The following is a 12,947-nucleotide window of genomic DNA, read 5'->3' on the forward strand; positions in this document are numbered from 1 at the left end:
TCCTTCAACACGCCTTGTTCTTTATAGGCAGTAATGGCAGCGCGCCGGTAACGGCAGGTCCAGTCACCGTGACCTCCACACCAGCAGAGGACGCCACAGCGCCGGTCCCTACGTACCCACTTCCTCCTGGAGGTCAGTGTGGGCGGGGCTTCACAGCGACAACGCGTCTTTGTCTTCCTGACGTGGTTTTGAGGGCCTCCTCTCTCTGGATCAGATGAGTGCTGGTCTCCTCTGGGGGTCCAGACTCTCCCGGCCTCCAGCTTCAGGGCCTCGTCCCAGCAGGCCGGTCACCCCCCCGACGCGGCCCGGCTCCACGGCTGGGACCCCCACAGGGACCTCCAGGTAAGCCGGGGAGCTGACGGCGCCCAGACGGCGCTCAGCAGAAAGCCTCAACCTGAGCCTCTGCCGTTCAGGGCTGGAGTCCAGAACCGGGGGAGTACGAGGACCTGCCCCAGCGGAGCCCCGGCGGCGGCGGCGGCCCCCCGCGGGGCCCCTACCTGCAGGTGGACCTGCTGCGACCGTACAACGTGACGGGTAAGCCTCTGTCGAAGTGGGGGCGGGGCGAGCCTCCGTCTGGGCGGGGCGGGGGCGGGGCGAGCCTCCGTCTGGGCGGGGCGGGGGCGGGGCGAGCCTCCATCTGGACGCGGCTGTGTGTCCTGCAGGCGTGCTGACGCAGGGCGGCGGCGCCTCCGGGACCTTCGTGTCCAGCTTCCTCCTGCAGTTCGGCTCCGACGGGGAACGGTGGCACACCTACAGAGAGCTGGTGACTGGAGGTCACCGCGCCCGAGCCAAGGTCAGCCAGGAAACCGCTAAACCCCCCCCCCCCGACTGTCTGATCCCCTGACCCTGACCGACCCCCCCCTCCCCCCTCCCCCCTCCCAGGTGTTCCTGGGTAACCACGAGGACGGCGGCGTGGCGGAGGTCAGGCTGGACAGGATGGTGTCGGCCCGGTTCGTCCGCCTGCTGCCTCACGACTTCCAGAACGCCATCTACCTCCGCCTGGAGGTCATGGGCTGCGGAGACTCAGAGGGTAGGTGCCCCGCCCCCGCCCCACCTGGTGGGCCCCCCCTCCCAGACTGAGCAGGCCTCTCTGATGTCCCCTCCAGGCGACCAGTGGCTGACCTCGCCCGCCCCGCCCTCGCCCGCCTCCCCGACGGGGCCGTCCACCCCCGCCCCCGGCCCCGCCCCCCTCAGGACTCCGTCCATGGCCGCCGTCTCTCATCCAGCTACAACGGTGAGGAAGCTTTTAGACGCAGCACCCACTGTGTTCAGTTCAACTTTATTTTGAAAGACAATCCCGAAAGGAAGCGACTTCATTGTGTTTATTTGATTAATAATAGAGATGTGACGCGCGTCGCCACTTCCTGTTTGAAAAAGAAATGAGAAAATATTCATGTAACGTGATGATTTTAGATCCCAGCCTGAGCTCATGTCACGGTTTAAGAGTTAATAATATATTCGTGTTGCGTCCACAGGTTGGCGTTCCAGGCTACCGTGGTGAGTCTCTGTTTTGGCCGACTGTAGCGTGACCTCTGTCCTGCCGGCGTTAACCCCGCCCGCCGCTTGCCGCAGGCGTCTGCTCCGCCCCCCTGGGCCTGGAGGACGGGAGGATCCGTTACGGTCAGCTGAGCTCCTCGTCGCATCGAGAGAACAACCCGGCCGACGCCGGACGGCTCAACATCGTACCCAACGTGTGAGCGACACGCCGCAGTTCACCGCAGCGCAACACCATCCTGTTAAAGCCAGACCTCACAACGCGATCTGCTTCGCGATACTTGGGTTGCAGTAGGAAAATACCCCAATAGGTGGCGATATCGCCATATAATGCAATACTCTATGTACTTAAAGGTGCAGTCAGTAATATTGCGTCACATTGAGCTCACATCTGATTGGCTCTGGAACCAGGAAGAGTGATGGTGCGGCCCCGCCCATCGGAGTCGTTCCGTCCTGGAACTCTTATTTTGAAAGGGAAAGCTGCTCTGAGTGTCCCTCCCCTCTGGTGCCTGCAGTCAGGTGATGGAGCCCGGGTGGAGCCCCCTGCCCTCCGACCCTCGCCCGTACTTCGAGGTGGACTTCCTGGAGCCCACCTGGGTGTCGGGGCTGGTGACTCAGGGCAGCCAGCGCATGTGGGGCTACCTGACCAAATACCGGCTGGCCTTCGCCCTGCACGGCGCCGCCTTCACGGACTACGCCGAGACCCCCGGAGGCCCCGCCAGGGTGGGTGCGGCGGCGTCTGGGCTTCCCCTCGGACCCGGAGCCTCTCCGTCTCACCGCGTGGCTCTTCTGCAGGTGTTCGAGGTTCGGATGGTGGGCAGGACGCCCGTCACCCGCTGGCTGGGGCACCTGGTTCGAGCCCGCTACATGCGCATCATCCCCACCGAGTTCAGACACACCTTCTACCTGCGGGTGGAGATCCTGGGCTGCAGGGGAGGTGAGGCACTGCTGGAGGAGCCCGAGAGCCGGAGCCCGTCTGCACCACGGCGCTCTGGCGTTTTCGTTTCAGAAAAGTTTCGTGTTTAAACGGTAACGTTCATGTTGAGCCACTAGTGGGTGCTGCTGGTTTGTCTAATGACACCAAACCCCGCTCTAACCATGGGAGCAGGTGGACATTCGTCAGGACAGATGAACATGTTACTTCACTATTATTGGTTTATATTTCCTTTAAAAAAAACGTTAAACTGTATATTTTTCTTGAAGATGGTTTCTCATTGGAAGGTGTGATACCCAGTAATTCTAAACTACACATCGTATATGAATGAGAAACAGACTTCAGCAAAGCTTGAGTGTCAGACCGTACCTTCTAAAGCTGATGTCCTCTGACTTTAAGCTCAAGCATAACAACATCAAGACTGAATTATTGTCTTTCCATCATAAGTGTTTCAGTGAAATTCATCTGAGGACAACACACCGTTTTCTTGTTTTTGTTCCAGAAAAGTCTCTCGTTTACACAGCGACGTTGAAAACGATGCTCATTTCCTCCCGTTTCCATGGAGACAGAATGTTTTCAGTTCCACCTTGGGAGCCGTTTTCCATAAACCTGTGTTTTCGGCGGCTCTGAACCTGAATCGAACGTGAAAAGCTTTGTGTTTTCACGTCAAATCGCTGCCTCGGTCTTTCTGAACCTCCTGTCTCCTTTGTTCAGACGAGCTGGTGACTCCCAGCAGTCGGAGCACGTCGCCCTCCGCTGGCGGGAAGGCGCGGCGCTGCGATCCGGGCCAGTTTGCGTGCGTTGACAGCGAGGAGTGCGTCTCCGCCGCCGCGCTGTGCGACGGCCGTCCGGACTGCGGGGACGGCTCGGACGAGACGAGCTGTGGTAACGCCGCCGCTCGCGCCGCCGCCCGGGTTCACGGACCGGCGACAGCGTCTCACAGCGTGGTGTGTTGAACAGGAACAGCTCCCCCCGGAGGCTTCCCCGGCCTGCAGAACCAGACCAGCGTCTCAGGAAGACCAGGACTGGCGACACAACCCGCCGAGCCGCACGTCTCCTCCGCTGGTCTGGACATTTCACCATTACTGCTCTCTCTAGTCCATAACAACCATTTCTGATACTTCATTGATACTTTTAACTGTTTGTGCGACTTTAATGCTACTTTTAAAATGCCACTACTATTTTAAGATTGCATTTTTTTACTACTACTTTCAATTTAGTGATCATTTCAACAGTTTCTGCTTCTTTAATGATTATTTTTTTACAGTTCCTGAACCTTTATTGATACATTTGAGCTACTCTTGGTTCTGTAAGGATAATAATCATCACAGTGAAGCAGAAACTAAGTCTGCACACCAAGTGAAGAACACTAAAGTTGGACATGCAACAGTATTTTGTTCTGAAGTGTTGTTCAAAATAGCATGATTTCGGGTTTTTAAAAGTGTGGTTGAATAATTGTGGTCGTACTTGTGGACTCCTCCTCGTGCTCCTCAGAGGTCACCACAGGTCACCCGGGGCTTCGCGCCACCACCCCGCTGCGCCCCGGTGGACCTGGTCTTCAGACCACGGCAGGTGAGACGGAGCTTTTCCTTCTTCTGACGGAGGAGCGGCCAGGCTGTGAACTAGTTCCTCTCTCACCGGCAGCCCCGTCCGTCACCACCCCCACCTCCCGGGACGGGGGCCTACCCAGGGTGCATTGCGTGGCGGGTCAGTTCGCCTGCCGCTCGTCCGGCTGCGTGGACGCCTCTCGGGTGTGCGACGGCAGGAGGGACTGCGCCGACGGGTCGGATGAGGACCGCTGCGGTAGGAAGGGCAAGGGAGGAGCGGGTTCCTCTAACATCCAAGAATGAAGCTGCTACTTCCTGCTTTGTGCCAGCAGGCGGCACGCCGCGGCCCGCCGTCACGCCGCCACGCCCCCCGCTGCCCAGCCCCTGCTCTCTGAAGCAGTTCAGCTGTGCGAGCGGGGAGTGCGTCCACCTGGACCGGAGGTGTGACCTGCAGAGGGACTGCCTGGACGGCTCGGACGAGGCCGACTGCGGTACTGCGGCGGGAATCCGGCGGGCGTCGCATTACAGAGCCGGGTTCCTCACGTCCCTCCGCTGTCTGTCCCCGCAGTGGACTGCGTCATGTCTCCGTGGACGGCGTGGAGCGCCTGCAGCGTGTCCTGCGGTCTGGGCTCTGCGTTCCGGCAGAGGGACGTCCTGAGGGACGCTCTGCCCGGCGGCTCCTGCGGAGGAGCCCAGTTCGACAGCAGAGCCTGTTTCCCTCGGGCCTGTCCAGGTCCTGATCCGTCCCGATCCAGCGCGTCCTCCACCACAGCCCGGCAGTACTGACGGGTTGCTTCCCTGATCAGACTGAGGCTCCGTGCTGATCAGGTCTCCGTTTCCTCCTGCAGTCCACGGTCTCTGGTCCGCCTGGACCGAGTGGTCGGACTGTGACTCCGGGTGTGGCGGGGGCGTCCGGCAGCGGAACCGGAGCTGCTCCGATCCTCCCCCCAAGAACGGAGGCCTGGACTGTGAGGGGATGAGCCGGCAGAGCCAGAGCTGCAACCAGCAGCCCTGCGGCGAAGACACGGGCTCACAGACAGGTGGCGCTGCTCTCACCGCCACCGCCGCTCTTTCTGTCACCCGTCGGTCTGCAGCCTCTCACCTCTCGGCTCTCCGCCCACAGGCTGCGTTAACGGCATGACGCTGGTGACGGAGGAGGACTGTCGGGCCGGGACGGCGGACCCCTGCCCCCCCACCTGCTCACAGCTCGGCTCCACCGACAACTGCTCCGCCCCCTGCGTCCCGGGTAGCTCCCAGACCGCGTCTCCAGGAGGTCAGTGTGTGTTGACTCTCTGATCCCCGGGTCTGAACCGCGCTGTGTGTCCAGGGTGTCGCTGTCCGCCCGGTCTGTTCCTGCAGGACGGCCGCTGTGTGAACTCCAGCCGGTGTGTGTGCGAGTGGGACGGCGGGACGCTGCCGCCGGGCCAGGTGGCGGTCCGGGGCGAGTGCACCACCTGGTGAGAGACGGCTGGACGAGACGCGACGCAGCAGGAATATTTTAACCAGACCTGCTTGTTGTGGTTCCTCCAGCACCTGCAGGGACGGGCTGGTGTCCTGCGACCCGTCCGGCTGCATGACTTCCTGTCAGTGGTCCGCCTGGTCGTCCTGGTCGCCGTGCGGCGTGAGCTGTGGCCTGGGCCTGCAGCAGCGCTACAGGTGGGGCGTCCCGCTACGTCCCGCTATGTCCCGCTCCGCCCATCTGAGCGGCCCGGCTTTCACGTGAACTCTCCACTGCCCCCAGGTCTGCGCTGGCCCCGGCGGGGTCGGTTTGGGTCCGGCCCTGCCCGGGAGACTCCTCCGAGGCCCGACGCTGCTCCACCTCCTGTCAACCCGGTACGGCATTCAACGGACTCCCAGCTCGCCGTTCTGCAATTACAGACGTCTTCAAGCATTTGAAGCTGATTTGAAATGTCCCGTCTGTCCCCTCTGTCCCGTCTGTCCCGTCTGTCCCCTCTGTCCGGGTCCGGTGCAGCGCCGCCAGACGGAGCCTGGAGTGAGTGGACCGCCTGGTCGGACTGCAGCAAGACCTGTTTCAACCACGTGGACCAGGTGGGGATCAGACGGAGGTTTCGCAGCTGCAACGGCTCGACGCTGTGGTTCAACCACACCTGTGACGGAGACACGGAGGAGCAGGAGCCCTGCAACACCGTCCACTGCCCAGGCACGTCTCGGGGACGTTGGACTCCGCCCCTGCAGGTCAGCGGCGGTATCGCCGCTCACTGTGTTGTGTTTCTGCCCTCCAGTGCACGGCGCCTGGTCGGCCTGGTCGCCGTGGTCCGAGTGCTCGTCCCAGTGCGACTCTGGCGTTCAGACCCGGGAGCGGCGGTGCCGGTCGCCGGCGGCCCGGCACGGCGGGAGGGGCTGCCCCGGACCGCACATCCAGACCGGAGACTGTAACTCCCAGCCGTGCTCAGGTACGCGCCGCGCGGCGCTCCGGCCAGCGGTGCCGGTACCGGTACCTGAAGCGGTTCTGCTCTTCCCCGGTCTCAGGCGTGTGTCCCGACGGGATGTCCTACATGACGGCGGCGGAGTGCCGGGCTCAGGGCGGCGCCTGCCCCCGCCTCTGTCTGGACATGACCTCCGCCGAGGTGGAGTGCGCCACGGTGTGCTACGACGGCTGCTACTGCGCCGCGGGGTTCTACCTGCTGAACGGCAGCTGCGTGGCGCTGCAGCAGTGTCCCTGTTACCACCAGGGGGCGACGTACCCGGCCGGGTCCAGCCTGCCTGCGGACGCCTGCAACAACTGGTACGGAAACGGCAAACAGACGTCTCCGTCGTCACGAATTCCCCTCATGAGGTGTGTCGTGTCCTCTCGAACAGCTCCTGCATTAATGGAGAAATGGAGTGTGGCTCCGCCCCCTGTCCAGGTGAGTTCCAACTGAGGCTCCCGGCCCCCTTCCCTGCACGCTTCACCCCCGTCTGATGGTCTCCCGCCCGTCCCGTCCTCAGTGGACTGCGGCTGGAGCAGCTGGACTCACTGGAGCTCCTGCAGCCGGACGTGCGACGTGGGCGTGAGGCGGCGGTACCGCTCGGGGACAAACCCGCCGCCGGCGTTCGGCGGCCGTCCCTGCAGGGGGGACAGGGTCGGGATGGACACCTGCAGCATCGAGCCCTGCTTCGGTGAGAGGAGTGGCTTCTCCACGTTGTCCTCCAGGTGGCATTGTTTTCTGCCGAAGCTGCTTCTGTTTCTGCAGACTCGCTCAATACCCCATCTAGTGGCAGAACGTGGTATTACACAGTGACGTTAGCCTGTTCACTGAGGCTCTTTTATTTCTGAGGTACGCAAACTCCCTCTGACCCTCCTGTGTGTTTTAAGGCGTTACTGGTCCCTGGACCTCCTGGTCCCAGTGCTCGGTGACGTGTGGCGGAGGCTACCGGACCAGAACCCGGGGCCCCATCCGGGTCCACGGCACCGCCCGGCAGTTCAGCGCCTGTAACCTGCAGCCGTGCGGTACCAGACCCACTGTCTCGCCGTGTCTCTCTGAGTGTGTGTTGTTGTGGACGCCGAAACGGAGTGTGAGCTGTGAGTGTGTGTGTGTGTGTGTTTGCAGCGGCGGGCCGGGCGTGTCCTGCCGGCATGCAGTGGACGCAGTGCGTCACCGGTCCCGTCTCCTGTGCCGACGTCTCCGTGGGGCTGAGCAGGAACTGCACGCCGGGCTGCCGGTGTCCACAGGGGGCGCTGCAGCAGGTGGCCGGATCGCCGTCTCTCTCACACACACACACACACACACACACACACACACACACACAGAGGATTGACCTCAGTGTCTCCCCTCTGGCAGGACGGAGTGTGTGTCCAGGAGTCGGACTGCCGCTGCCTGCAGGACGGACAGCAGTACCAGCCAGGAGACGCCGTCCCCTCAGGCTGTAACAACTGGTGTGTGGGGTTGTGGGGTTGGGGGGGTTGTGGGGTTGTGGGGTTGGGGGGTTGGGGGGGTTGTGGGGTTGGGGGCTTGGGGGGGTTGGGGGGTTTGGGGTGGGGGTCTTTGTTCTTCTCCATCGGGGAATCAGTCCGGCGCCTCCTCGTCTCATTTCAGCTCGTGTGAAGCGGGGCGGCTGGTGAACTGCTCCGGAGTGGCCTGCGCCGGTACGTCGTCTCACAGTGTCCTGTCCGATGGTCTGCAGCGGTGTTTGACCCCCCCCCCCCCATGTCCACACGCACTCTGCAGACGAGACTCTGTGGTCCTCCTGGACCCCCTGGGGTCCCTGCTCCCTCTCCTGTGGACCGGGTCTCCGGTCCCGGTACCGCTTCTGTCCCGCACCGCGGCGAGTGGGCGGGGCTCCGCCGTGCGACGGCCCCCACCGGGAGGACCAGGTCTGCGTGGTGGCGCCGTGCGAGCGTGAGTTCAGTCAGTCACACACTCCTCTGGGGGGGGCGGGGCCCGGGGATCAGCAGTGTGTCTGCCGTGTCCAGGTGACGGGGGCTGGGGACCCTGGACCCGATGGAGCCACTGCACCAAGTCGTGCGGTGGGGGGGTTCGAAGCCGGAGGAGGGAGTGCGACAGTCCCAGTCCAGAGGGGGGGGGCCGATACTGTGAGGGTCTGCGGACCGAGGTGACGGTGTGTAACGCCGACCACTGTCCAGGTACGGCCTGAGGACGGGGACTCTGCGGGGAGCAGGGGGGCAAGAAGTTTATACTCTGTGTGTGTGTGTGTGTGTGTGTGTGTGTGTGTGTGTGTGTGTGTGCGTGCGCTCAGTCCCACCCTGCTCCCAGGTCCCTGGAACAGCGTTCAGCAGCTGTGGCCCGTCCTGTCCTCGCTCCTGTGACGACCTGGCTGTGAGTCTCTGCCGCGAGTCCGAGTGTCGGTCCACACCTTCATCCTCCGGTCTCACCTCCTCCTCCTCCTCCTCCCCCCCCCAGCACTGCCAGTGGCTCTGTGAGCCCGGCTGTTACTGCACGGGGGGGAAGGTTCTGTCTGCGAACGGCAGCGTCTGCCTGCAGCAGGACGACTGTCCCTGCCTGGACCTGGACTCTGGACGCAGGCTGCTGCCCGGAGAGACCACCAGGGCCCCGGACGGCTGCAACAACTGGTCCGAGACACACACACACACACACACACACACACACACACACAAGGGCGTCAGTTTGTTTTGAAAAGTGGGGGGGGGGCAACTACTGGCAAAAAGCACATTGGAGCTGTGTGCATGCGTATGTATGTACGTATGTACATCTGAACAGGCTGACAATAAGTATGTGCTTTCACTCACCAAAGCTGAGGCGCACGGCGGTTCTTCTTTTGGATCAACTTTTCAATGACTTTCATTTCATTTTGATTTCCGATTGTTAGCTTTAGCTTTAGCAGCCCCGAACTGTCGCGCTCCCTGTCAGTCACTAATCAGGACCCGCCTACATCGGCGGCAGCCAATCAGCTCTCAGTTTGGAGATGACGCTGCAGTCTGAGCCCCACTTGTCGAAAAAAACTGCTCGGTCTCTTTGAAGCAGCAGATATTTCAGTTAATCTTAAAGAAATTACAACAGTTTGCCTGCAGTCCTTTCTGGTGCCTCCTGGTGGCGCTGTTCTCCACCTGCCCCTAATGACCAGTCACCACTGCTTTGAGAGGCGCTTGAGATGATGACTATAACTGAATTTACTTTTGGTACGGCTGCCTTAAGATGCTGAGAATTATTTCACATTGTAGGCAGTTGTCATGTTTTGAATAAAATCCTCTGGCCTGAAACCTTCATATGAATTACACACTTGATGCTGAACTTCATGGTTAAATCAGCTACATGTCAGTTATATCATCTACTTGTCAACAGGATTTACAGCTCAAGGACAGCACATAAACAAACCACTGAACTCTATTCATCACAAATAGGAATGAGGTTAAAGCATTTAGAATGAAAGACTAAACCTCGGGTCACTGGAGGACAGCTGGAGTTACATTAGAACACAGGCTGTTACCAGAACGTATAATATCTGTGACTGGATGAATCTTGATTTCAACCATAACCATCCATTTCCAGTCAAATCGAACATTTCAACACGTAGCAACTCCGGGAGTAAATGGAAAAATTACAAAAAAAGCACGCAGCCCACAACAAAAACACCACAATGATCAGTCTGATGAAGCCTTGTCAAGTTTACCACAAAAACCTGGTGAATCAGCAGAGGAAGTACAACATGAAGTGTTACTGTCTTACCTTTGTTGTTGGGAGGCTGGAAACATTTATTATCATTAATATTATTAGCTTTAATTATTGGAGCCAAACTCTGACGTGACCTCTTCCTCTCCTGCTCTCTGGTGTTTCATGAAGGTTTGACTCTGCTGTGCTGCGTTCACTGCCTCCTGTACAACCTGCGTACGGCCAGTCATTCTGTTTCCTTCTCTCATTAATAAAATCTGAGGAAAGATCTGATCACAAGTCAACATGTCAGAAAGAAAAGCAGCCGACATCAGAGGAGACGGTCTGTTATCCACAGAACCTCCATCAGACGTACTCAGATTACTTTAGACTGATCAAACTAATGAACCAAATCTACACACTGACATGTCTCTGTCCTGGTAAAGATGCTCTGGACCCATTAAAGAAATATCGACACCAGAGGTGTCAAGAAAGTACTTTCCCATGCCATGTTTTTGTTGTGCCCAGTCAGTTAACAAAGGTCTGGGCTGATTTGAATCACCTGCAGCAAACAGTTCTGGGCCCAGGTGATCACGATCAGCCCAGCTCTTCCAGAACTGACTGGGTACATGGAAAACATGGCATGGGAAAGTACTTTCTTGACACCTCTGATCGACACAAGAACAAACATTACTGAACATCCAGGGTGTGTCAGACACAGAGAACCATCAGTCTCAGGAGGGTTTTCCATTATTTTATTTGTCCAGGAGCAGAGGTCAACAGAAATAAACACAGAGCTGCAGAACAGGTGACTGAAGAGGCGACGTCTGTACAAAGAAAGAAAGAAAGAAGAAAATCAGAGTTAGTGAGGTCATCTCCCAGGTTACAGATTACTAGTTACAATGGAAGTGTAACGTGTACTTATTTAATCAGGAGACCCTGGTCCGGTTCTTGCTGGTGGTCCAGTGTTCTCTTGTGAAGCAGAGAGAAGCCTCAGTTCTCTGTGGCGTCTGAAGACGAGGCTCTGCTCCACGATGTCCCAGGAGAGGCTCAGCAGTGTGGCTGTAAGCTGAGAGGACGGACAAGGAGGACAAATGTAATGTCTTCATTAGCGCTTCAGAACGGCAGGACAATGGTTTTGGGCACTTTTATAAATGAAGATTTGACCTTGTAGCCTAGAAATCTGGACCTGTAGGACACAACAGACTTCCTATGTCCAGTGTTAAATGTCCAGTGAGCTGTGAACCGCGGGGCAGGCATCTTTATATAAAAAACGGTCTGCACTGAAGTGTGCACGTTCAAACTTATCTTAAAATAAATTGTGTTTCCTTCATGAATTAAAGCATCTTTGATGCATTCTTCCTCGTTACAGTTGAAATATAATTCTGGGATCTGTGGTTCTTGTGCTGGACCGTCCAACAGACTGTCCTCAACATAGTCCTAGGCTTTACTTCTTATTGTCTCATGCTAGCTGTTGCCAAAGCTGTCCGTCCTTGGGAGAGGGATCCCTCCATACTGTGGTTCTCCCCAAGATCTCTTCTTTTCCCACTGGGTTTTTGGAGTTTTTTCTTGCCGGATGTGAGGGTCTAAGGCGGTGGTTGCTTTGTTTTGTCTCGTTACTGTGAATTTGACATATTAACATTATGTTTATTCACTGTTTTTATTTTTATCAACCAATGTAACATCTTGAAGCCTCTGAGGCAGCTGTTGTTCTGATACTGGGCTGTACAAAAATACATTGATTGATTGATTGATTGAAATATAAAAATATAAAATTCATCCCTATTCACATATCTTTCAATAAAACTGTCATTTTTTTTAAATCAAAAGCAGCAGGTCCCCCAGGGACGATCAGTCTGTTAATGATGATGAACACTAGCTGAGGTTCTGCTAGAATGATCCCAAACAGCCTCAAAATGTTGCTGTTAGCATGTTGAGAGTAAAGTTCTTCAGGTCATATCCACTTTTCAAAACCAACTACCGCCTCTTGCAGATGTTTATAACCTGGGATAATCACAGCGTTAAACTAGCAACCAAGTATTCAAACTCACCACAGGTGCTGCAGAAGAAAGCGCTGACTCCGGGTCGGAGCTTCCACTGGGCTGGACGCATATTTAGAGCAGCAGCACTTTTTAAAAAAAAAGTCCTCGTGAACGTCTGTTTGCGTCTGGGCCGCTAGCGGATGGTGCGTTCAGGAGCGTCGGAATGTTCTAAACTACTGAAAATAACCGGGGTTACAATGGCTGCACCTGAAGGATTTGTGTGTGTGTGTGTGTGTGTGTGTGTGTGTGTGTGTGTGTGTGTGTGTGTGTGTGTGTGTGTTTCAGTACCTGTGACGCTGGGAGGTTGAACTGCTCCTCGGACCCCTGTCCAGGTGAGTCCGCCGGTCCTGGACCTGAAGGAGGTCTGGACCTCTAGAGAAGTGACGGGTGTGTCCCTCAGTGTCCGGAGGCTGGTGCCAGTGGTCCGACTGGACCCCCTGCTCCCGGACCTGCGGGGCGGAGTCGGTGAGCCGGTACCGGAGCTGCGGCTGCCCCGAGCCCCGGGCCGGAGGGGAACCGTGTCCCGGAGAGCAGGACACCCACGGCGGCGTCGGAGTCCAGATCCAGAGGCAGAGCTGTCCCGTCACCGCCTTCTGTCCAGGTACCGGGAGAGACGGGGTCCACGGGGTCTCTGCAGGAGGACCGGTCTGACCTCCAGCCTCTGACCCCCCACCTCCAGTTCACGGCTCGTGGAGCTCCTGGTCGTCGTGGTCGGAGTGTGACGGCTGTGCCGGGTCGTCCACCCGGACCCGGGACTGCAGCAGTCCTCCGGCCCGGTTCGGCGGTCTGCCCTGCCTGGGGGCGAGCCGGCAGACCCGCGGCTGCCGGGACAACTCCACCCACTGCTCAGGTGGGCGTCCGG

General features: G+C 58.2%; 1 protein-coding gene across 1 annotated transcript in view; it reads left to right on the forward strand.

Annotated features, from left to right (window-relative positions):
• Nucleotides 1–12,947, forward strand: part of sspo (SCO-spondin) — a gene marked incomplete at its 3' end in the record, with an annotated part of 117,942 nt that overhangs the window by 25,410 nt on the left and 79,585 nt on the right. The window contains exons 40-76 of the mRNA XM_030087744.1: nucleotides 28–132; nucleotides 215–316; nucleotides 421–534; nucleotides 663–793; nucleotides 883–1,030; nucleotides 1,107–1,234; nucleotides 1,476–1,497; nucleotides 1,573–1,693; nucleotides 2,010–2,217; nucleotides 2,290–2,431; nucleotides 3,143–3,313; nucleotides 3,389–3,493; nucleotides 3,923–4,000; nucleotides 4,073–4,228; nucleotides 4,308–4,466; nucleotides 4,544–4,708; nucleotides 4,824–5,015; nucleotides 5,099–5,221; nucleotides 5,303–5,432; nucleotides 5,506–5,643; nucleotides 5,717–5,808; nucleotides 5,957–6,136; nucleotides 6,219–6,389; nucleotides 6,466–6,721; nucleotides 6,796–6,842; nucleotides 6,925–7,095; nucleotides 7,292–7,426; nucleotides 7,527–7,663; nucleotides 7,758–7,852; nucleotides 8,013–8,062; nucleotides 8,145–8,315; nucleotides 8,390–8,560; nucleotides 8,674–8,753; nucleotides 8,838–9,007; nucleotides 12,371–12,417; nucleotides 12,486–12,686; nucleotides 12,765–12,935. Coding sequence (XP_029943604.1) covers nucleotides 28–132; nucleotides 215–316; nucleotides 421–534; nucleotides 663–793; nucleotides 883–1,030; nucleotides 1,107–1,234; nucleotides 1,476–1,497; nucleotides 1,573–1,693; nucleotides 2,010–2,217; nucleotides 2,290–2,431; nucleotides 3,143–3,313; nucleotides 3,389–3,493; nucleotides 3,923–4,000; nucleotides 4,073–4,228; nucleotides 4,308–4,466; nucleotides 4,544–4,708; nucleotides 4,824–5,015; nucleotides 5,099–5,221; nucleotides 5,303–5,432; nucleotides 5,506–5,643; nucleotides 5,717–5,808; nucleotides 5,957–6,136; nucleotides 6,219–6,389; nucleotides 6,466–6,721; nucleotides 6,796–6,842; nucleotides 6,925–7,095; nucleotides 7,292–7,426; nucleotides 7,527–7,663; nucleotides 7,758–7,852; nucleotides 8,013–8,062; nucleotides 8,145–8,315; nucleotides 8,390–8,560; nucleotides 8,674–8,753; nucleotides 8,838–9,007; nucleotides 12,371–12,417; nucleotides 12,486–12,686; nucleotides 12,765–12,935 — 4,983 coding nt within the window. The remainder of the gene's footprint in view (nucleotides 1–27; nucleotides 133–214; nucleotides 317–420; nucleotides 535–662; nucleotides 794–882; nucleotides 1,031–1,106; nucleotides 1,235–1,475; nucleotides 1,498–1,572; nucleotides 1,694–2,009; nucleotides 2,218–2,289; nucleotides 2,432–3,142; nucleotides 3,314–3,388; nucleotides 3,494–3,922; nucleotides 4,001–4,072; nucleotides 4,229–4,307; nucleotides 4,467–4,543; nucleotides 4,709–4,823; nucleotides 5,016–5,098; nucleotides 5,222–5,302; nucleotides 5,433–5,505; nucleotides 5,644–5,716; nucleotides 5,809–5,956; nucleotides 6,137–6,218; nucleotides 6,390–6,465; nucleotides 6,722–6,795; nucleotides 6,843–6,924; nucleotides 7,096–7,291; nucleotides 7,427–7,526; nucleotides 7,664–7,757; nucleotides 7,853–8,012; nucleotides 8,063–8,144; nucleotides 8,316–8,389; nucleotides 8,561–8,673; nucleotides 8,754–8,837; nucleotides 9,008–12,370; nucleotides 12,418–12,485; nucleotides 12,687–12,764; nucleotides 12,936–12,947) is intronic.

The sequence above is a fragment of the Salarias fasciatus genome, unplaced genomic scaffold (genome assembly GCF_902148845.1).
Source record: "Salarias fasciatus unplaced genomic scaffold, fSalaFa1.1, whole genome shotgun sequence".
Lineage (NCBI taxonomy): Eukaryota > Metazoa > Chordata > Actinopteri > Blenniiformes > Blenniidae > Salarias > Salarias fasciatus.